The sequence below is a fragment of the Passer domesticus genome, chromosome 6 (genome assembly GCF_036417665.1).
Source record: "Passer domesticus isolate bPasDom1 chromosome 6, bPasDom1.hap1, whole genome shotgun sequence".
Lineage (NCBI taxonomy): Eukaryota > Metazoa > Chordata > Aves > Passeriformes > Passeridae > Passer > Passer domesticus.
This window is the reverse complement of record NC_087479.1, coordinates 27407617-27430790: the sequence shown is the minus strand read 5'-3', so window position 1 is coordinate 27430790 and position 23174 is coordinate 27407617. Positions and strand designations below refer to the sequence as shown.

At 40.1% G+C, this 23174-nt stretch overlaps 1 protein-coding gene and 1 long non-coding RNA gene across 4 annotated transcripts in view; one reads left to right on the top strand and one right to left on the bottom strand.

The window, feature by feature from the left end:
* The window catches only part of LOC135302955 (uncharacterized), a 36820-nt gene extending 36215 nt beyond the window's left edge, over window positions 1-605 (bottom strand). The window contains exon 1 of the long non-coding RNA XR_010364492.1: window positions 426-605. This is a non-coding gene — a long non-coding RNA (uncharacterized LOC135302955). The remainder of the gene's footprint in view (window positions 1-425) is intronic.
* A 117-nt stretch (window positions 606-722) lies between these two features.
* COCH (cochlin) lies at window positions 723-22872 on the top strand. Of its 3 annotated transcripts, XM_064424059.1 has the most exons (11): window positions 723-941; window positions 1018-1062; window positions 6650-6806; window positions 13096-13229; window positions 14416-14481; window positions 15347-15391; window positions 15479-15626; window positions 16540-16643; window positions 17974-18200; window positions 19902-20418; window positions 21107-22872. In XM_064424059.1, exons 1-11 carry the CDS (start codon window positions 917-919, stop codon window positions 21280-21282), a joined length of 1644 nt encoding a protein of 547 aa, XP_064280129.1. In that variant the 5' UTR covers window positions 723-916; the 3' UTR covers window positions 21283-22872. The 3 variants fall into 3 exon arrangements, with proteins under 3 accessions (XP_064280129.1, XP_064280128.1, XP_064280127.1); XM_064424058.1 differs by lacking the exons at window positions 723-941; window positions 1018-1062 and adding an exon at window positions 3475-6327 and having other exon boundaries at window positions 14419-14481; XM_064424057.1 differs by lacking the exons at window positions 723-941; window positions 1018-1062 and adding an exon at window positions 3475-6327.
* Window positions 22873-23174: the final 302 nt, after the last annotated feature.

Genomic DNA, 23174 nt, shown 5'->3' with positions numbered 1-23174 from the left:
CGGGCTGTGAACTGGGGGGCTTGTTTGATTCGTTTGGTTTGGTTTTCGGTTGGTTGGTTGGTTTTTAGGGGGGTGGTTGTTTTGGTTTTGCTGCTTTTTTTTCCCCTTACATTTAATTTAAGCAAAGTTTTACTTAAATGAAAGGCAGGCACCTGCAGTATTTGCGCTAGCGCTTTAGACCAAACAGGATACCCGAAACGCCGGCTCGGGCATTTCCATCTCTTCGAATGATTCAATTAGGCTAAAATCCCCGGCTTGTGCCCGCTGCGGCTCCCAGCGGGAGCAGGTCAGGCCCCCGCACTGCGGCCGGCGGGCCCGGGGCGGGCGGGACCAGCTCGGCAGCCGCTCGCCGCGCCTCATGACAGCTCTGTCCTTCCCTCAACTGCGAGCAAGGGGCAGAGGTTGCGGCGAAGTAGCTAACACACCTGGCTCGCATTTCCCAAGGCATCTGGAATAAAGACACCTGCCATGAGGCGCTGGAGAGCCATGGGTGGCGGGGATATCCAGGGGGGCGCGGGCAGGCAAACCGCAAGGGCGCTTCCCCGGGCACGGGAACGTCCTCACACGGCCACTGCCCGTCCGGAGCGGGCGAGTTTCCGAGCAGGGAGGCGAATCGCTGCGGCCGGCTGCTTCGGGCCGCCGCTCCCAGCGGAAGGAGCCGGCGGGGGGCGCGGCGGGGGAGGGACGGCAGCACCTGCCGGGCCCAGCGGCCGAGCTGCCCAGCCCCGCGCCCTCCTTCCCTCCGCCCGCCCCAGTGCTCATGCGCCCGCCGGAGGTTTAAAGCGGGAGCGGTGGCTGCCGCGGGCTGTTCGGCTCGGCGGCGGTGCGGGGCAGGGCACGCTGCGGTGACCCGGCCGGCACGCCGCTCTCCTGGGCTCAGCTCCGCGCTGCCCTCGGTGCGGGCGCGCCCGCCGCCATGTGGCTCTCGGCCCTGCTCCTCGGTGGGTACCGCGGGGAGCGGCGGGCCCGGGGGCCGGGCGCGGAGCAGCCCCTGACCCGCTCCCTGTCTGTTCGCAGGCGCCTTCCTGCTCTCCGGCCCGGTGCGCGGCAGCGACGGCTCGGGTGAGTTGGCCGCTGCTCCCCCATCCCGTGAGGGTTTCCCCTCAGAGCGTCTCTGCCCGCCCCGCCGGAGATGGCGGTGCCCGGGGGGCGCTTGGCCGCGGGGACCGGCTCGGCCCTTCCCCGGCTCGGCCCTTCCCCGGCTCGGCTCGGCCCGGCCCGGCCGCCTCTCTCCGGGTGCCCGGGGAGCCCAGCCGGGCGCGGGGCCAGCGCCGCCGGGAAGGTGCGCGGAGCCGGGCACCGGGAAACTGCAGGGGGCACGGAGCGTGTCTGGGAACGCTTCCAGACGGGGATGAAAGCTCCTTCCTGGCACGGGCTGAAGCAGCGCCGTGGTGACAAGTGTCCCCATCGAGGGGAGTGCCGGTAGCAAGAGTGAGTGGGAGTGTGCTTGTGTGTGTTATAAAGGCTCTCAGTGCTTGGCAGTTTGAAGATCTCTGGCATATTTTAGACCATAGAATTGATTAAAAATATTTTAAAGTTGCCCTGCCATTATTTCGATGTGGAAAGCAAAAGAACTTGCTTTGGATGACTAGCAGGCTATGGCAGGGACTGCCTGTTGTACCATGCTGTGTTGGACTGCATCCTTGCTGCTGGAGAGCAGGCTCTCCTAGAACCAGAATGATTCCATGAGAACCAGGAGCCATGGGAAACAGTTGGAGAAATATGTGACAGAAGGACGCAAGCAGTCTGTCTGCCCCTTTCAGTGGAACCTTTCACCAAAGGGGGATAGGAGCCTCCAGAAGAACGCGTCTCCAGATGCAGCCTGGCCTGCAGAAGGTGAGTGACCCCAAGCTTTTCTGAATGTTTGTTAACGATTTCACAGTTATTTGTGGATCAGATTTGCTGCTCGTTTGTGTTGAATCAAAGATTTGGAAAATTATTTTGTGCTAAATTGATAAAAGCTATCTGTGACAGAATTGCTATGGCTAAAAAAGGGGGGAATTTGCAGTAATGGAAAACCTGCTCTAACCCCCCAGTTCCTTTCCCTTTTTTACTTTGCAGGTGCATTACAGGTGAAGTGCTGACAGCCTGGCAGGAAACAAATGAATATTTTCTGGGATGCTTCCTTCAGGGCTGGAGAAGCCACTGTAACCTGAAAGTATCTGGAACCAGCTAAACTATCATTAATGTGAGCAGTTTTTGTAAGATATTGCCTCTTACCATTATTCTGAGCCTAAATTCAGTAGCATTTGGTTATTGAACTAGAAACTTGTATTTACAAAAGTGCCTAAATTCTGTTGTACAAAGTAATGAAAGAGCATTAATTTCCTCCAGAATCTACTGTATTTAGGCTCATAATGTTTGTGAAGATCTTGGAGCATCTCAGAACTTTCGTTGTACTCCCACTGTAATGGATACAGATGCTGCCAAGTTCAGCCGTTCTGGTTGCCCCACACGAGGCTGTGCGGGTGGTGAACGCTGCCCTGTGATGGCAAGTGGCCTTATGTTGGTGAGAAAAGGGCAGGACTCAGACTGAAATTAGTGATATTGACCTGGCCAAGTTTCTGTAAATCCCATTGCCCCTGTCCAGATCAGGATATGCACTAGAGATTTACATCAATTAGTATGCAATCTGTGAACATGTTTTCCAAAATATGAAGTGTAGGTTTACTAATATGTCTTTTTTTTTTTTTTCCAAACTATTAATACTCCTTACATAAGATAGAAAAAGCAGGCTTGTTTGAAGCCTCAAAATAAAAAAGGACGTAAAATCTTTCTATTTTGAAAAAAATATTAAAAGACTAGGAAGCATAATAGGGATATGCGTCTCTGTATTGCAACTCATAGAGCTATCTTTCATGTAGGAACCCCTATTTTTAATTTTGTAATCATGTACATAGGATTTCATTTATCCTTTGCATAAACAAACTGTTTTCCTGAAACAATGCATAAAATCTTGAAGATTAGAAAATATCAGATTTTGCCTAAGGGGTTTTATTTCCCTAGAATAACTTAAAGCTGTGTCTCCTGCTAAAAAAATAAGTCAGAACTTTTATAGATTGACATAAAAGGCAAAATTAGAACACATGGGAAGAGGCACCAAAAATATGGAAATTGATTTTAATGATTGAAATAAAAATTGAATTGAATGATTGAAAACATGCTTGTTTTAAGAGATAAGTGAGTCTTTGTTTTTGTTTTTTTTTTTTCTGCTTTTTAGGTCAGCAATGATGGAAGACATTCATCCCCACCCTTAAATATGGCCTAAATCAGGAAGAATTACAGTTTCTTTTCCTTGTACCTTGCTTTTGTAGGGTACTCTGATGTAGTGTTTCTGTGAAGTTTGAAGGGTGTGTGTCTTGGCAGGATGGGGTGATAGTTGTTCTGTTGTGGTCCTGAAGGCCTAACTGAATGTACCAGAGCATAGGTCTCACATCTTCACCAGAGTCCAGAATGGTTGGAGTCTAGAACTGAATCCTTTCCTGTAAATTGTAAACTTGTATTTAGTTCTTCCAAAAATCCTTGAATTTAGAGTATTGCACCCATAAGTATTGAAAGAAATGCTTCCACTGCTACTGCTCTTGCATTCTTCAATTACAGTGATTAAAACATATGGGTTTTATCTCAGTTAATTTATATAGAGATACAGCTCCGTGGTAGTTTTTGCCATGTTGAAGTATCTCGGATATACTAACAAAAACAAGCACTTCTTCAATTTCAATAGCAATATCATATATGAAATTTGTTAGAATGAGGAGTATGTAAGCTGTCAAAACCCAATTTTATATATTCTAGTTTTCTGACCTCATTAATACATTTTCATGTTTGCAACAAAATCATTGAAGTTTGGATACAACAAAATACATCAGTTGGATAGCTGATGATGCATTAACAAACAGGGAAGAGCAAAAACCACTGCAGAGCTGATATCGTAAGTCTTAATTTTTGTAGTCAACAAAAATATTTGCTTTCATTTTGATATTTCACCAAACTCTTCTAATTTAGTCTCTGTTTTAGAGTTATGGCTTAGAGAAAACTGTATCTACCTACAGAAAATACTGAAATGAAACTGTTGTTTTTAATTAACAGCATTATTTTCCTCAAAGTGTCTTTTTACCTCAGTGCTGATCCAGCTGAGGTATAAACTGCTAAATCCCCTAGCTCCGGCATGTCAGCTCTTTAGTTCACACAGCAGCAACGTGCACCTTTCCCTTGGAAGCCTGAGACAGGGATCATGACAGTCTTTAGGCTGCCAGTAAAGAAAAATCCTGTGGCTGGGCTACAATGGATTTCTGTGTTTTGATTGCCAGGGAAAACACAAAGATTATTTTTTCCCCCCATCTTCTGTGCTATGCAAAAGCCTGCCACATGACAGTAATTAGTGAGTACCTGGTGATGAGGGAAATACAGATCTCCAAGCGATACAGGGTTTGTTAACTACACACATCTAATTACTGTCTTTGTATGCACAGCCAGCCAAGGAATTCAGTCAACTACATTACATTAGAAACGACAGGAGTTACAACTTCCTGTGGTGTCTTGCACTTTTAGAGGCTGGAAAAATGTTGCAGGGTGAGAGGCACAAGCAGTGCTGTGAGAGCAGAGATTACCAGTGGTGCCTACTGCAATTACTCCTCCAAGGATTTCCAGCCTTCCAGCTGCTGTTTGTTTTTGATGGTCTTGTTAGGTGTCATTTGGTGGATACTACTTATTCAGTGCCCATTAATTAGCAAACACACTTGTAGGACTTCCATTAAAGGATTAGGGGACTCAAAAGAGGAAAACAAATCAGGTTTTTTTAGCATATCAATAATGTAGCATTTTGATCATGAAATTATGGAGCTTTTAGGTATAAGCACTGATTCTGCTTGATTTTTCCATCTTTTGTTTTTAAGGCAATTAAGTAAGACTAAGCATGGCTAGGATGTGAGTAGGTAAGACTAAGTTCCAAAAGAAACTTTTTTATTTTTTAGAATACTTGAGAATCAGATTAAATCACTTTAGTTCTTGCTAGGTAGACAACTTTTATTATCTTGAGAAGGGAAAAATAAAGACATGTTTACTGCTTTCTTTTCTTCTTAATCTGAATTATATAGGCAGATTCAGCATATACAAGTGCCGTAATTGTACTAACAAATAGTAGCAACAATTTTTCAGTAAGATGTCATTAGGTAGTTTAACCTTGTTTTAACATAGCATTAATGACTGTATATAATGAAGAGTAAAATTACATGCATAGTTAAGGAATTTGTGTGTTCGATTTACACATTTAGAATGAGCAGACATGCTTCCCATTTCTGGCTGCAACTGTTCTGCTTTTCACCTCTAAAGTAAGTGAGATTAGCTGGAGGTATCATCTTTTCCATCCCCTGATGAAGAACAGCATGTGCTCCAAAGCATATGTTGGGGTCAGGAAACACCCCAGGGTAAGAATGAAAATAGTGGGCAAAAAAGTAGGTGAGAGACAGATCACTGATCCTGAAACATACAGTCCCTGGCATATAATGCAGTGGTGCATGCACTGGTACCTTGGCCAGCCTCTGCCAGCTTTCATCTGTGCAAAGGAAGTATTCCAGGTACATTTAGAAAAGGTTCTTGCACCTTCTAGGTGCTAAGGCAAGACATGATTTAGGAAGTTCAGAATAAACAGCCAGGCATGGGTTGGACTTGTGCTGCTGGATTGATAATGATCTAAGCTGAATCTCTAATGTGCTGTGCAACAGAGCAGGGGACTATGCTACCTTGTGTAGTAGGAGGATGGTAGTTACCATGCAAGATAAAGACCTCAATGTTTTCAAAAGAAAAAGCACCAGTTTGCCAAGCGAAATTGTGTACTGATGTTAATCTGTGTCTGCATACCTTCACTGCACACAGGCAAGCACAGTGAAAGCTTAATGATGGTAACCTGGAGAGCAACTTCTGAAAAAAGGCAGAGTTCTGCATAAAAAATGCATGTGCCTCAGCTGAATAAATAACTTTTGTATCACTGTATGAATCTGACAGTCCTCTGCACAATGATAATGATGTAAACTTCACTGTAATGGGTTGATACCAATGTTCTAGATGTTAGTGTATTACTGGAGCAATGAGATGCGTGTTCCTTTCTTTTCTTTTTTTTTAACACTGGCCTCAGTAGGATTTTTTGCAAGAGACGAAGGGAAATGCTGCTGTCAACTTGCTTCATGAATGCCACTGGAGGGAAGATTCAGAATTTCCCAAGTGACTCATACATATCTTATGGCTGGAGATTTCTGTGGGGTTGTCAGAGTGATTTAGTTTCTTCTTTGGAAACTGCCATCTGCATCTGTGGTCTGTCAGCCCTCAAAGGTTTTCCCCTTGCCCTTCTGTCTCTGCAGTAAATTTACAGATATGGATTGCTTTTCTTTGTGTACTGTTCCTTGGTATTATTTTCATGTTGTTTGTTCATGGGAGTTTTTTTCTTGCCACTTTTTTCCCATAAGAAATTTTGAAGTGTGTGCTTCCTTGTCATAACTGTGTATTTGTAAGCTCCAAAGACATCTTTATAGGCATTGTACCTAATTTCAAATTCAGATATTGCTTTAAACTTGGAAACTGTATAGACATTTAAAAAAATGCCAAAAACAAACCCTTAAGACTTTGAGGTCAAAAGTTCTTCTTTTCTCTTTAGCTTCTAGTGCTATCACCTGCTTTACAAGAGGACTTGACCTTAGAAGGGGGACAGAAGATGTCCTTTGCCCAGCAAACTGTCCTCTGTGGCAATTTTATGTCTTTGGGGATGGAGTTTATGCCTCTCTTTCGAGTGTCTGTGGAGCTGCCATACACAGGTAAATCATTGCTAATCCTTGTGCTGAGTGTATATAATCTCTGCCACACTTACAAATCTCAGCCTTGATGCCATCATAGCAAAAATCTCTCTGGACTTCGTGTCCTATTATCTCAATAGGAATGTCACTGGGAGAAGAGAAAACTAGGGGGGAAAAAAGAATGTCTGTGTAGCTTGCAAGTTATCTGAGTTCCTGAAAATTGCTTTAACTTTCTCTGAAATGGCCCAGCATTGTCCACAGGTGGACTTCCACTGTGAAATCATTGGTATCAACTAGTAGATATGGAAGGATACAGTATAAATAGTAACTATCTGATGAATAAAAGCAGATTCACTTCCTGACTTTAAAATCTTGCATCGAACAAACTGTTTAAAAGAAGTGGAGGAAAAGTGGTTTCAATTTTTTTTAGTATCAAGCAAGAGAAGAAAGCTCTTTCAGAACATATTGATGTGATGTTACAGCTATCAGAGTATTTTTTATGTTAAAATACCCACAACTATAAACTTCAAATTTTGCAGAAATAAAAATGGCTAGAAGATAAAGAGGAAAATAAAATTTTCTTGAGTTAGTGTTCATTGCTTGACACTTTAAATGCCATAAAAAAACATTCCAAGCATTTTAAATAATATTTAGGGAGCTGTCATTACTATCTAGAATCTTATTTAAAGTGTCTATTAAAATACTATCACTTTTAACAAGATTTCCAAAATTTGGGCTACTTGTACAGTATTTAAACTCATAAGTAAACTAAAATGGACTTAAAAAAATTACTTTAGAAGGGGTTTTGAGTAGAAACTCTGGAATTTCTCAAATGCTCTAAAAGAATCCAGGGTCTAATGTACTATAGGAGGAGTTAGAAGGAACTTGGGTGGTATCATGTTTTTATTTGTTTTTAAAGCTGAAGAGTTTGTCTCATATTTATATGTTTCCATGTGTATTTTATTGTTAGTCAGGCTTCCTTCTGATGCTTCTGTAAAAAGAATTAAGGTCTCTATTTAGTGTGTTTTAAGAGTCTTCATGGGTGTTTAAAAAAAATTACTCTTCAATTCTTCACTCCTCCTAGCTAAGGTATATAAAAAAAGTTTGTGAAGAATGTCTAGATCAAATGCAGTTAGTGACTTTGGATTTGCTCTTTTTATTGTTTTTCGTTATTGAACTGAGGAAAACCAAGATTTCTTTCCATTGTCTCTTTTTTTTTTTTTTTCCTGAGGCAATGTTTGTATTTAGTGATGTAGCCATTTATTTTAACATTCAATTTCTTGCCAAAGATTCCTTTAAAGAGAAAAAAGCTCTTGCTGTCAAGACCTTCTTCTAAAGAGATTAAAGACTTGAATGTTTTGAAAAGATACAGAAGTTCCTGACCAGTTCAACCAGGCAGCATTCTTGAACCTCCCATTGTAGGCTGTCAGTGACTGACTTAGCAAAGTCCCACCACAAAAGCTGCTGGGGCTCAGTTCTGTCACAGCTGGGAAATACTTCTACAAAAGGAGGAGGTACAAGAAATGGCAGAGGCATATTTCTTTCCATGATTTGCATAGTCTTCCCCTAGATAACAAAGCACAAGCTTTCTTTTATAGTGTATCGCTTAGCTCTTCACTGAAGTTTGTACCTTACAAACTACGTGTACTACTGTTCTCCAGCCCAGAAACACGAGGCTATGGAAAAATCCATGCTTTTCCATAGTAAGAGTCAATCTACTTGTGAAATACGTAACCCTCTTTGTACATCCTGCATCTAACAGTCTCTCTCCATAGACATTGTGAGAATAATGAAGGCTCTAACAGTGATAAAGAGATTAAAATATACTCACCTTTGTAATCTGTCTTCCAGATTGGGTTTAAATTAATCTTGTTCAAGTCTTTGAGTGTGGTAAATCATTTTGAAAGAGTGTGGTAAGGGGTTTTGAAAGAGCAGACTAAAGGTGAAAAATTATCTGTTTAGGAGAACTGCTGTTTCTGAAGACTGCCTTTAAGTTGGGGGCTATTAGTTCTGCTGGCCTTTTGTTCTCAGAACAGAATTTGCTACATGAGAATGTTTTGGTAGCTTTGCTGCAACTGTTAACAGCCATAACTAGTCCTGGCAAAAAAGGATTGATGCATGGAGAAGAGACAATAGCTGATTAGTTCTCAGCTAATTTCAATGCAGCCTGCAAAATCCAACAAAAACATAGGAGATACTTGCTCCTTCTTGTCCTGTGTTGCAATGTCTAAAATCCATATTGGCATGAAAGAAACTTCAAGACATTCCCAATAGGTGATTTGAGTTGGCTGTTATTGTGACATAAGTAGATCTGTGCTTTGAAAATTTTGTAAATTTCTTCCAAATACCTGAACTAACCCCTCATTTCAAACCAGGTGCAGCCTCCATTTCACTGCCTGGTGAGTGCAGCTAGCTCTGTACCTTTAGCACTGTTGGGTCCTGGGCCTGTGTCACCTGCCACATGTCAGACAACCACCCAGCATTTCAGGAAACATCAGTGGTGGGAGCAGGGCTCGTTCAGTTTTTTTAAACTGAAAATGGTTGGGTGAGCATGGGTCTCTTCCACATGCACTTCAGTTTGCATGCTGGGTCTACATTGAAGCTGGATTCCTTAATTTTGTATAAATCAAATAGTGCTTAGTCCTAAGAGTAGTTCCATTACTTTGAGGCAGTTATTATTGCAAGAATATACTATGTAATACATGAAAATAATTTAGCAGAATTCAGCTACAAATAATTCTGTGTACTACCGATGAATAATCTTTCTGCCTGTTTCAGCTTGTTATATTTGGCTTTTTCTCTTATTTTATGTGTAATTACTCTGAGGAAACAAAATATTTATTTAATATTGTTCTTTTTCTGGGCAGAAGGATAAAAGATTTATTTGTTGAGGGAAGAATGGAAAACCTCCTACCAGGCTGACACTATGTAGGCATGACGAGCTGAGTTAAATCTACTACTGAGTGATTAATTGGATTAATAATCAGAAGGTCAAATGAAGGACTAGGTTCTCAGCTTGTGCAGTTCTGTTCCAGTGCCAATTCCACTAAATGGAGACCTAGCCCAATGTGTCGGTATTTCAATGTTAAATAGGCATGTAATTTTTTTCATAGCCTTCCTAACTTGTCAAAGGGTGAAACCAGTCCTCATTAAGCACTGGGATCCCAGAACTCAAGTCTAACAAAAGCATATTATAGTATTACGAGCTGGCCACAAAATGCCCATAAACACAGACGGCACCTGAGCTGCCCCAGGGTTTGCTAGAAGAACATTGAAGGGATTTCTGAGCAGCTGTAGATCCCTGGGAAATGTTGGTATCGTGCCTGCTTCTGCTGCTGAACTTCTTTCCTGCCAAAAGCAATGGGGTGCAGAGAAAGAAAGGAAGAAAGAAAGAAAGAACACAGCTTAGGGGTCCAGAGGATGCTGGCATGAGATCCTGAACGGCTCTGTGTCGGTGATGGATGGCAGTCAGGCAGCAGCAGGACGCCAGTTTGGAGACAAGGAGGATAATTGGATAATTCTTGGGGTGATGGAGAAAGGCTGATTATTTGGAAGGAGTTTGCAGATGGTGATAGTAGGAAGGAAAGATGAGGATTCGGGCGATTCAGCTGTCTTTCCTAAAGTCCCTGAGGATAAACTGACTGCAGTTACATCCATAAGGCTCACCTCCCATGGCCAGAAGACTCTCTTTGTGGTCTAGGCATCAGTTTTGATGTGTAGACTCCTTGAAAATTCATTGAAATTTCAGCAACACCCCGTATCTCTTTCTCCAATAGTACAAAGAAACAGTTCTTGCACACTAAGGCAGTGCATGAGGATCCTAAAAACCTTGCATTTAATGTGGTGATTTATCTCTATTCAGTTCAGATTTTTAAGTGTGTTTTAGCTGATTTTTAAGTATTCAGATTAAGTGTGTTTTAGTCCTGTATTTTGTAAGACCTTTCTGCTGCCCTTGGCTGGTACACTTTCTTTCACAAGCTGTTGTGCAGTGAGGTACAGGATTACTGCCATGTGTGTATCTGCTTTTCTGTTTGTGTCCATTTTTGAGTGAAAAATACCATTTAGGTATACATTACAAGTTGTTATTAACAAGCTAGGCAAGAGAATGGACTGACAGCTTTTACATAAATCCCCTGTTAAGGAACACTGGCAGTAGCATATAACATAATGAGTAGGGGAGTGAAAGCTGTTCCTGGAAAATCTGCTGAGCTCCAGTTTAATCAAAGCAGCCATGGCATGCAAGTCAGTCACACAGGAGAAAAGCAGTGAAAAGCAAAGCAGATTGCAGTGGCATAAGTCATTCTGAGGAATGCATAGGCACTTCTTCACTCTTTAAAAACCACTGCAGACCCACAGAGGATGAATCTTGTTTTAAAAGTCAATAAGAAATCGTTGCAGAAAGGAATTTGCCAGTCTCGTTCAAAACACAAAGGTAAATTGACAATATATGGTTTGCTCCATGTCAGCAGATACAAATATACACTCTGAGTAGACCTACCTGAAGAAACGTCCCAGGTAAAACTGATTAGATTGTAGAAGATCGCCTCAAGCTGTTAACTCACCTACAGAACAAAATGGCAAGAAAGAAGGAATAACTTTCATAAGGTCATGTTACATTCACATCTAATATCAGCCCCCACTTGCATTAAAAGTAGCAGAGCTGTTGTGTTGAAAGTGTTTATCTTCAGAAGCATGGAACTTTGACTTGTGCTCAAATACAGAATCATGTATTTTCAACAAGTAGATAAGGAGCAAATAAATCTACTCCAGCTTCACTGTAAAGCTTCCAAATTCAGTGAGCCTAGGTAGATTATTATTTTTCCTTAGAATTTTCAATGAAATTTAATTAATTGTTATTGTTGCATTTAAAATGTAAAGACCAATAGACAAAATGGAATTATGTAGGCAACATTGATCACAGTGTGCCTATAAGCTTAAATTGTTGTTTCCAGGAATGGAAACATTCTTAGGCTGAGCTTTCAATCTGAATGTTTTTCTTGAGTTCAGTTCAGCACTCAAATTTGTGAGTCCACAACCAAGAAAGCGGCAAGAAATCCTGAGCTCTTCTTAGGAGCTAACATGGGCATGGATGGGTTTGCTCATGTAAGCCCAAATTGTCTTCACTAAAATTGCAAGTACAAACTTAAAATAGGAACTGTTCAAATTAAACACGTTCTATTTGACACATTTCCTTATCCATTAAGACTGAGACACTTAGGAGGGCTTGAAGGCCTAAGAGAACCAGGTATTGAAGAAGAAATTTATATTCTAAGTAGACTGAAATATTCTAAGTACATTTATGTGTCATTTTTCTCAAAGATAATTTTGACTTAGTGAATTTTCCTGTCATTTAAAACTAAGCAGTTAATAATTCTTGTCTGATTTTTATCTCACTGTTTTTTTGAAGAACTATGAAGTGCTGTTTGTATTTGCTAACTTTATAATCTGATTTTAAGTTAATTTAGGGTAACCATACTAAAGCTCCTTTGTCTATACACTCTATAAAGTATTCCTAGATGAGAATGTATATTTTGAAACTAATCCAAGCTACTAGAATTAAATGTATACAGTCATGGTTCAGTTTAGAAATGCAAGTCACATCCATGAAGAACTAATGTCTTTTAACGCTGTTCCAAATAGAATTTTTTGTGGAAGTTGCCTTTGCCACAGATATCCAGATCTCATATTATCAGAAATATATGTAACATTTTCTAAACTCTGGTCTTGATTATTCTACTTTCACAATATGCTAAATCAGATTAGGCCACGTTGTCTTTTCAAGCAGGAAGCCAAACCGAATCAAAAAGTAAACACAAAAGCACACGTTTCTGTGTTTAAATAGTCATGAAATAATTGCTTGTCTCCCACAGAGCTGTACCTGCCCACGTACTGCAAGGCATCAAGTTTTGCTACCCCTTAGAGAAGTACAAATTTGACTTTTGACCTCTAAAAATAATAACAGTTTCAGTTATTCTCTCTTTCACATAAAAAGAGATCTGAACGTTCTGATGCTTCTTATTGGTCACCTAGGAATTGATTGGCCTGAAGCATCGCTGTTCTGCATTAGTCTAAGTGCCAAAATTTTAGGCTTTCCTGACTTTTTAAAATAAATCTGTGTGATGTTCTGTAGAATAGTTTCTTCTAAAGTCTTTTCAGCAATTACAGATTGTTCTAACCTGAACACAATTGCCTGCCTCTATTGCATCTTTTTGAGAAGGCTGGTGACAAAAACTCTAATAATGGTATTGCCTGTATTGCATTTTCTTGTGACTAAAATATCTGATTTATACCAACTCTTTTTCAACTTTAGTGGGGTGATTACCAACACAGGAGGAGCTGTAAGGGTACAGACTCTCCCAGGACAGGAACACTACCCTGCTGTAAATGCTAATGGGATCCAGTCTCAGGTGCTCTCTAAATGGGCTTCGTCTTTCTCAGTGACTGGTAGGTGGATCACACTTACTGTTTTGCAAACTGTATTTTAAGCTGTGGCAGAACTGGGGGACACTTCCTCAGTGCTTCTGTATGCATAAAGAAAGTGATTATTTAGCAATAGAAGTTTTCACTTCTAATTCATTATTTTAACTTCGTTTTTCCTCAATTATCTAAAGAAAAACTATTCCAGCTAGAGTAGCTAGTCTGTAACAGAGGCTGATACATAAAGATGGGTCAGTTATTTAGAATATAGTGATATGATAGCAGGCAGTTCATGGTTCCATGACAGTTTAAACTGACCAAAGCCAGTTCTTTGATCCTGCCACTGCAGTCCACTCCTCCTGCCACTTCCAGCCATTTTTTTTTATCCCTTCTCTCCCTCTGCCTGCCTTTGTGCAGGGAACAGCACTTTGTCAGACCCTTCAAATACCTTGTGCAGTGTTCCATGCAAAGAGAAAACTGACCCTCCAAAAACAGTAATAATGTCAACTTATGTGTGACGTGGTCATTAAGCTACAGGGCAATGTAGTAGTTTAGTCCAGAAGTTTCTGTCCCCATTGTTGAGGTAGTTGTTAATTATTAATTGCCTAATTGCAAACCAGTTGTCATGCCTTGCCACTCAGGTGAGGCTAAAGCACCCTCATAAAATCATATGCAGAAACATATTGGTTGCGTATGTTGTTGTGGTTTCAAAAATATTGAAGCAGGTGTTTGCTTGCATTGAGAATTTGTGAAGCAGATCTCTGTAATGTGTTCTTACTGTTTACACAGCCAAAATTCAGCCCACTATCTCTAAGATATTAGTGTTCCATGTATAGTGCTCATGGCAAGTTCCTAGCTAAGAACTTGGAATTAGAGGTGCTTTTGGTGAGGGTGAAGGTGAAATCCAGTTCTCCAGATCAAGTCCTCTCTTTGTCTGCTGGAAATGATGACTACTGCAGCTCAAAACCTCTCATCAGATATATATGCTGTAATTACTCATCAGCTGCTGTTGTTTCAAATGCAGAAATTAATAACCTGTAAAACAAAGACTGCAATACTGGATTACACCAAAGGTTTGTCTAGGCTCGTGTCCTACTCCCAGAGTAGCTAATAGCAGATGACAAAGAAAGGTTATTGCAAGTACAGTGATTTTTCAAGCACTTGTAACTTCATCTAAATACACTAAAATCCAGTAAAAGTATTCTCATTTTAGCAGGTGCCAAGAACACAGCACTCGAAGCAGTCGGACGGTCGGTGTCAACAGCCCGTCCTTCCACAGGTGCGTGATCTCCGCAGCCAGGGAGCCCCTCCAGTTGGGATGCACTGCACTGTGCAAGTCCCTGGCTAAGAGAACATGTTTCATGAGACTCATCTAATTTTGAAGAAGAAAACAGATGCAGTATCTGGTTTTGCAGTGTTTCTTTCACCAGGAAAAAAAGAGGAATCATATGTAATCTTGGAGATTGATTCTGATCTCACTAATGTTAATGCAAATTAAAAAAAAACAAACCAAAACTGGAATTATTTTTGAAAAGTAATAGAGGTAACACAGAGAAAGGTAAGAGTTCATGAGCTCATGTTATGTTCATTTTTTAAAATTGATGGAGAAGACAGTTAAGGCATTCCTTCTTACAGAACTGTTGAACAGCTGAGTGCTGTCAGGACATGCATAGCAGAAATTTACTTATGTGAATTTCACCACAGAAAATGCTGCATTAAACCCTTTTTATGAAGGTTAAGTGCTGTATAAATACTGGACTTGGATATTGTCAGTGAATAGACAACCTGGATTACAATTTAAGTCATGGTTGGCTTCCAGACCATTAAAAATCCATTGTACAGCAAGGTTGCTAACTGAGAAACTGTAGCACTTGGGAAGGTGAGGTACAGAAATCCACCTGGCTTTGTACAACTCAGTAATCAGTCAGACAGGGGTAGAAAGCAATGTTAAGCTGCTTCATTTGAAAAAGAATATACTCCAAGGAGCAAAGCAGTCGTAGCCGAAGTTTAATTATTCAAATGATTGACAATTCCTACTGCATCTAGATTGCACGGTAATTTCTGTAGTCAGAGCTTTTTCTGTTTTACCTCAGTCCATTCATCTTCTTGTTCTTAAGTGATCCATGCTCTTTTTTTCACTGAAGGTAAAAGACCTAAGAAGACTCTTGATAAAAAGGCTGGAAACAAAGGTAAGAACACCCAGATTTAACTTTTGCAAAGCAGAATCCTAACATTTATTTGGTGTTAATAAGTGTAATTATTTTGGATATTCACAGACTGTAAAGCTGATATTGCCTTTCTCATTGATGGAAGCTACAACATTGGCCAACGTAGGTTTAACTTGCAGAAAAACTTTGTTGGAAAAGTAGCTGTCATGTTGGGAATTGGAACAGAAGGGCCTCATGTTGGGGTCGTACAGGCCAGGTAAGAACAGACCTACACAAAATATAATAGAGTCATTGATAAGGGAAATCAATTAACATGTCACTTCTCCTTTTGCAAAACAATATCACTCAATGATGGCTGATGAGTAGCAAGGGAAAGAAACTCTTGAGCTGTAGCACTGTTTGCTCTGTGCTATACTGAGGTGTGCATGTGAGACAACATGACAAATTTGAACATTTTCTGTCTCTGATATTTGACTAGAGAGCAGCTGGATGTTTCACAGCCCCTCTGCTGTACCTTTGCATCTCAGTAGAACAGCAGGAAACACCCTGCAAAGGAGAGATACCAGTTTCTAAAAATGTAGGGACAGAATAGTCCCTAATGGCTATGTACCTATACAAACAAAACAAAAATGTGCTCTTACCAATTGATAAAATATTACAGCTGGTATTTTTCAAATTGTAACTGGCCACTTGTTGTTTTCTACTGTAAATTAAAAATTAAACTGGAGACAGAATACTTCAAGTCTTTAATTTCTTAGTCCGTAACTAGCATACCTTCAACTTCTCAAAGTTGCACTTTGCAGGAATTTTTTATATGACAGGTATTTGTCATACAAATAGTAGAAAACCTGCCAATCTTTAGTTACACAGATGCATTTAGTTTAATGTCTGGCATGTTCAATTTTTTTCTTTATGTATTTTCAACCTAATGTTTTCAGCTGTTTGTTAAGCATGAGAATATCAGGCTGTCTTTAATTTATCCATTCAGGTAGATAATTCCTCTTGCTAAGGATTGCATGACTTGCTAAGCAAGAAGCATACTTACATTTTAGTATTGAAATCCAGAGAAGAATATATATTATCATGAGCAAAAGTATTCCAAGTGTGTTTTAGCTTGCTAATGCCAGTATGAAAAGTGAACCTTATTACTCTGTTTTATTTTTCCACAGTGAATATCCAAAAATTGAATTCTATCTGAAAAACTTTACTGCTACAAAAGAAGTTTTGTTTGCCATAAAGGAATTAGGCTTCAGAGGAGGAAATTCCAATACAGGTGAGTTCATACTCCCCCCTACAACAGAAATTACTTCTTTATGTATTCATATATATAATGTGTGTGTGTGTGTGTGTAAATGTTGAAGTCCTAAAAGTCACATAGGGCAGGAAGTGTTTTAGATGCCACACTTACCTTAATCGGGTTCAGTGATTTTCCACTAGAACATTGCTGCATCTCACATTTAATTTCTAGAAGTTAGGCATTCCTATTACACATTTAATTAGAGTACAAGCTTTATACTTGTATAAATGCTTCCTGCATTTTAACACTAATTGACTTTTCACTACTAACAGAATAATATCTTGAGACAGATTCATAAAAAACTTAGTGTTTCATTCTTGTTGGGTGGCTAATTAAAAGTTAGAGTAGGATTAAGGAGTAAGAGATGACATCGTGGTTTAGCTCCAAGCAGTAACCAAGCCCCATGCAACTGCTGGCTCACTTTCCCCTAGTGGGATGGAGGGAGAATTGGGAAGAGGAAAATGAGGAAACCAAAAGGGAAACCAAAAGCCACTCACATAAGCACAGCAAAACAAGGAAATTATTCACTATGTCCCATGGATAAGTAGGTGTTCAGCCACCCCCAGGAAAGCAGGGCTCCAGCTCACCTAACAGTTCATGCCCACACTCCAAGTGTCCCCTCTCCTTCATTCCCCTTCCCACAGCTTTACATGCTGACCATGACACTATGTGGTGTGGAATATCCCTGTGGCCAGCTTGGGGTCAGCTGTCCTGGCTGTGCACCCTCATCCTTCTCACTGGCAGGGTGGCACAAGAGGCAGGAAAGGCCTTGGCACTGTGCAAGAGCTGCTCACCTATAAGAAAAACATCCCCCTACTGTCAACATAGTTTTCCACACAAATCCAAAACTCATTCCCTACTAGCTAATCTGAAGAAAATTAATTATCACTGACAAAAACAGCCAGACATTGAAACTAAGCATCTAATTATGTTGCATTTCACAAGCTAAATTTAGGTAGCTCCTGAACTTTCTTCCTTCCAATCCATTTGGCAGGTACTAATATGCCTACTTTCTATTGGAAACTAGACCCACGAGCCAAAAAACATCTCAGGGAATTCCACCTCAGCTTTATCTGTGGGTTTTTTTGGTGGGGGGAGGGATGTTCATTTGGGTTCATTAGTTTTTAACTTAGAGGTTGCCCAAGCTTCATCATTACCAAATTTCCTGGGGCACCAATTCAATGTTACTCTGGCTTAGTCCTGTAGTTATACATGAATCCAGCACGATTTCAGGTGGGAAGCTGATCCCAGAATGTACCATCACTGTATGCATTATTTCTTTTATTATTTTCCTGTTCAAAACAAGGCAAAGCTTTGAAGTATACAGCTCAGAAATTCTTCTCTTTGGAAAATGGAGCACGGAAGGGAATTCCCAAGATCATTGTAGTGTTTCTGGATGGCTGGCCCTCAGATGATCTAGAAGAAGCCGGCATACTGGCCAGAGAATTTGGAGTCAACGTGTTCATTGTGTCTGTAGCAAAACCCACAACAGAGGAGCTGGGAATGGTACAAGACATTGGCTTTATTGACAAAGTAAGAAAGAATTTGGTTTGTAAGAAAGAATGTCATTATCTGATTGTCAGTCATAAATATAATTCTGGAGAATTTACGGTACAATTCTAATGAACTAATATAGGTATATATAATAACTCAGATGTATAGACATAAAAATATTCTCTCAAGCCAGCTGATTAAATTATCCCTGCTCATAAGTGATTTAAAAGACGAGCAGAAAGAAGGTTCAAGAAGCACTGGAGATTTTTCCTTGCTAAAGGGGCCACACAAAGCTACCATTGTCCTCCCAGTTCAGAAGCTTGGCCGAGTTGTAGCTTCTGGAATTTGTAATTGCATGAAGACTCTCAGTGCAGGAAATCCCCTATCTCAGGTATGGCTGAATGTGCCAAAGCAATGACATGCTGATGTGATACATTCTGTCTCCCAAAAGGGCAGACAGGGAGGTGCTTATTTCTTACCTGCTCTGTGGATAATTATTTACTTACTTTCACTATTAAGAGGACAGAAAATATGGAAAAACACATCCTAACAAGTCTGTGTACAAGACTTTGATCTTGTATGCAGAGTTTTGGATCTTGTTCCTTTTGAGTTAGAGCAGGAATTCAAATAGCAATCACCTACTTTCACATGAGCTTTCTGATCAGTAGGTCTTTACTTACTCTGCAGTGAGAAAACCAGTCATTTTCCACAGGGAGGTTGTAGATGTCTAATTTCAGCAGAAATGGCATGAACAGAATGAAGCTTTTTCTAGGGCTAAGATATCTAGCTGCTGACCCCAGAGGTATTGCAAGCAGGTCCTTACACACCTACAGAAGCACCATAGAGTGGTCTGGGCTGGAAAGGGCCTTTAAGGTTTTGTAGTTCCCACCCCATTGCCATGGATAGGGATGCCACCCAACAGACCAGGTAGCTCAGGCTTGGCCTTGAACACTTTTGGGAATGAGGCATCCACTATTCTGGGTAAACTGTCCTAGTGCCTCACCATCCCCACAGCAAAGAATTTCCTCCTAATATCTAGTCTAGATCTCTCCTCTTTCCAGAGATCTCTTTGCCTTGTACTATCACTGTCTGTCCCTGTACAGGCACAGAAAGACATGACCTTAAGTGGCTGATGCCTGTCCTCTCCTTTTGTATTTTGATCTTAGCTGGATTAGTTGAAGAGCTGATTTTGAATTTAACCCATTTTTCAGTTACCTTGTACTTCACATGCATCTGAGGGAAGCTAGGGAAAAATAAATTTTACTCTGAATGACTTGAAGCTATATTTCTACCCAACTCTGTCTGTGTTTGTGACATATTATAGATTAAAAATCCAAAGGTGTTACCAAGTTCAAAGGGAAAACACAGAGGCTAATTTTCAGTGTATATGCAAAGATACAGAAATTTCAATCCTTTGACTATTTAGTATCACAAAACAAAATGACAATTTTCAATTGTTGCACTTCTTGTAAATAAAACTAAATTATTCGAAAACTTTCATAGCTTGAGGGGCAGGGTTGGCTTTATTATTGGATAAAATGAGCTGCACTGTAGTTTACACTGACTTCAGCTGCAGCTGTTTCAATTTCTTTAGAGACAAGCACACAAAAACCCCTCCTAAGCTCCCACCATGAGGCTTCATTTCTAACCTGCTTTTGAAAGAAAAATCATAGTTGTCTGAGTATTATCCATCGAGCTGCCCAGTTGGCATTCACCCATTCCCTTCATGTTTTCCACCAGGCTGTCTGTCGAAACAACGGCTTCTTCTCTTACCAAATGCCCAGCTGGTTTGGTACTACCAAATATGTAAAACCTCTTGTCCAAAAGCTGTGCTCACATGAGCAGATGTTGTGCAGCAAGACTTGCTACAACTCGGTCAACATCGGTTTCCTGATAGACGGTTCCAGCAGCATTGGAGAGAGCAACTTCCGCCTCGTGCTTGAGTTCGTGAGCAACGTGGCAAAGGCTTTTGAGATCTCTGACATCGGCTCCAAGGTGGCGGCCGTGCAGTTCACCTACAGCCAGAGAACCGAGTTCGGCTTCACCGACTACGTCACCAAGGAGAAGGTGCTGTCGGCCATCCGCAGCATCCAGTACATGAGCGGTGGCACCGCCACTGGCGATGCCATCTCCTTCACAACCAGGAATGTGTTTGGGCCGGTGAAAGATGGACCTAACAAGAATTTCCTCATTGTCCTGACTGACGGTCAGTCTTATGATGATGTTAGAGGACCTGCTGCAGCTGCACAAAAAGCAGGTAAATTATGTATTTTGGAAAGCAGTGGAAGTTAATCCATGCTATTTCTGCTGCACTGCAAATGTTAAGATTTTAAAGTTTGCAAAGTATCATACTTTGAATTCAGCAAAATGTAAGCCCCTAGGGACTGTTTTCCATTAGGGTGAAAAAAACCCAGCAACCAGTAATACAGAGCCAGGTATGACTGGACTCACTTATGGCAGCTTAGGGATCAACATATACCCAGTCTCAATTCCCCAAACAGCAGAGTAAGAATAATGAGTCAAGTAGCTCCATCATCATCTAGGAAGGGAATAAGCAGTTGTGGCCAAAAAGCTCATTGGGCTGATGATGCTTGAAGTATGAGCGTATAAAGGCATCAAGTGTACACAAAGGAACCAAACTTACTTTCAGAATAATTTTACACAGTGTTACTTGTGTTTCAAGACTCATATTGTAACTGCTACAATCCTATGTGTCACTACAAGAACAACTCAGTCATTAGCTCTTATGATACCTCATATTTCCTTCAGGATTTTTCCTGAGTCAAATCTAATCCCTGGTATTTAGTGGCAAAATCTAATTATCTTTGACAGACTGCAGGTGTTGAAACATGCTTTTCAAATCCACATTGATTCATTAATGTAGAAATGGCTGGTTTTCTTGTATCTGCAGGCAAAATGGTCTTCTTTTTATTTCCTTTTTGTAGGAATAACAGTCTTCTCTGTTGGTGTTGCCTGGGCACCTCTGGATGATCTGAAAGACATGGCTTCTGAACCAAGAGAATCTCATACTTTCTTCACCAGGGAGTTCACAGGATTGGAGCAGATGGTTCCTGATATTATTAGAGGCATCTGTAAAGACTTTTTGGACTCTAAACAATAAAAAATCTGCTGTTCACTATTACTATTTCAAACTAAAAATCATGACATTGAAATGGTCCCTCTAAAGTACAGATGTTTTATTCTTATATATAGAATATATATAAGAGGAAGAAGAAGGGTTACTTTTTGTTTCTGTAATCAGCCAAAGATTCTTGTGAGCTTGTTAGAAGTTGTACTTGATCCTGAAGTGCAGAATTTGGCCCACGGTTAATATTTTCAACAAGCATATAGCATCCTGATGTTCAAAGCTTTGCATATCGTGCCCTTAAGAATAGCAGATACTCAGAGGAAATAATACAGCTCTGACACTTTTTCTGACACTTGCTAGATACCTTCTTCGGAGTTAAAAAAAATATAATTTTAAATACAAGGTACTACCTTCTATAAGTTTTCTGTAGCTTACAATTCTGCATCTTTTCAAAGAGTTCTCTGATAACACAAAGTACTTTCAGTGCTCCTCTTGTGCGACATCCATTATTGCCAGGCAGCTTAAGAAAAGATATGTCAGATTGTAGCTAAAAGAGTCTATTTTTGCTAGCTGGGGTTTTGCTGGATCTGGTTGGCAAATTTTACATCAAAATTGGTAAATTTTATGCCCACAGATTTCTGTGGATCTGTTTGGTTGGTTCTGTTGGCACAGAATTTTAAAGGTATTTAAGGCACAGTAGTTCTTTGAGAATCTGGATCCTAATATATTAGCTACTACTGCTGCTTTCTGCACCACTGAAGTCAACAGCGATATTCCAAATATAACTGACAACTGGATATTTCCTGTCTGCTGCCTTGTACTGTCTTGATTTGACAAAGTTGTTATTGGCCAGACAGTTAGAGACAGGACTCTTGGGCCAAGAGATAAAATGAGACCACACAGTGGGAACTGAAAGCATTCAAATTCAAGGCCAGGGGTATCTCAAACCTTTAAATCAGATTTCATGGTCAGAAAAGAAGAGAGTAGGCAGACACATTATGTTGGATTTAGTAGTTCAGAAAATAACACCTTCATAATGGTAGTAAAAACATCTTTATAGATGTGTGAGTGCTGAAGATAAAGAATAGTTTTCTTGAAAAAGGCTTTCATTTGGTTACATACCTAGTAATGTTGATATATTTATATGCACACATATGTGGCTAAAATGACGTGATATTCACCAAGTTATTCCAGAGTCCTGGTGTGAATAACATACTCCAAGTATTCTTTAGAAAATAAAGGGGGTTTGCAAATAAAATGTATAGTAGAAAACAAAACAGCACTTTCCCTATCAATCTGGGGTTTCCCTTTTTTCCTCTCCCCCAATATTGATTGTAAAATTTCTAGTAGTTTTGGAGTGGCACAGAAAGGATTGTATTCATTGGGCTTTTGCTGTGCACTTTTTAATAACTTATAACTGGCTATATATTACTCTGAACGTAAATGGCAAAGATGCCTTGTATTTTTCTAGCAATTGTTATCCTTAATTTTGTCACGTGTTTATAAGTAAGAGTATTAAGCTTTTGCTGTATAAATTCATATGCTATATCAACTTTGTGCAAAAATTCAATTAATTTAGTTTATAAACTTTTTATAGAAATACATATTGCAAGAAAACTGGGAGTGCTGCTGTCTGTTTTAATATCTCATAACACAGAAGTCTTTTTATGATGAACCTCATATAGTTTAGCTTGAGTAAGTTGAATGTGATACTTACTCAAGCTAAACTATTTGAGAATGATTTGGAATTTAATATCATACAGTTAGGAAGTTGAATGTGATACTTCCTAACTGTATGATATTAAATTCCAAATCATTCTCAAATAATAAGGGTATTATTTTTACAAATATTTTAATTTGGATGAGTCAGTATCAAAGTTTTAGTCATTGTTCATATTAGGTATGATGCTAGTTAATCTAAGTTG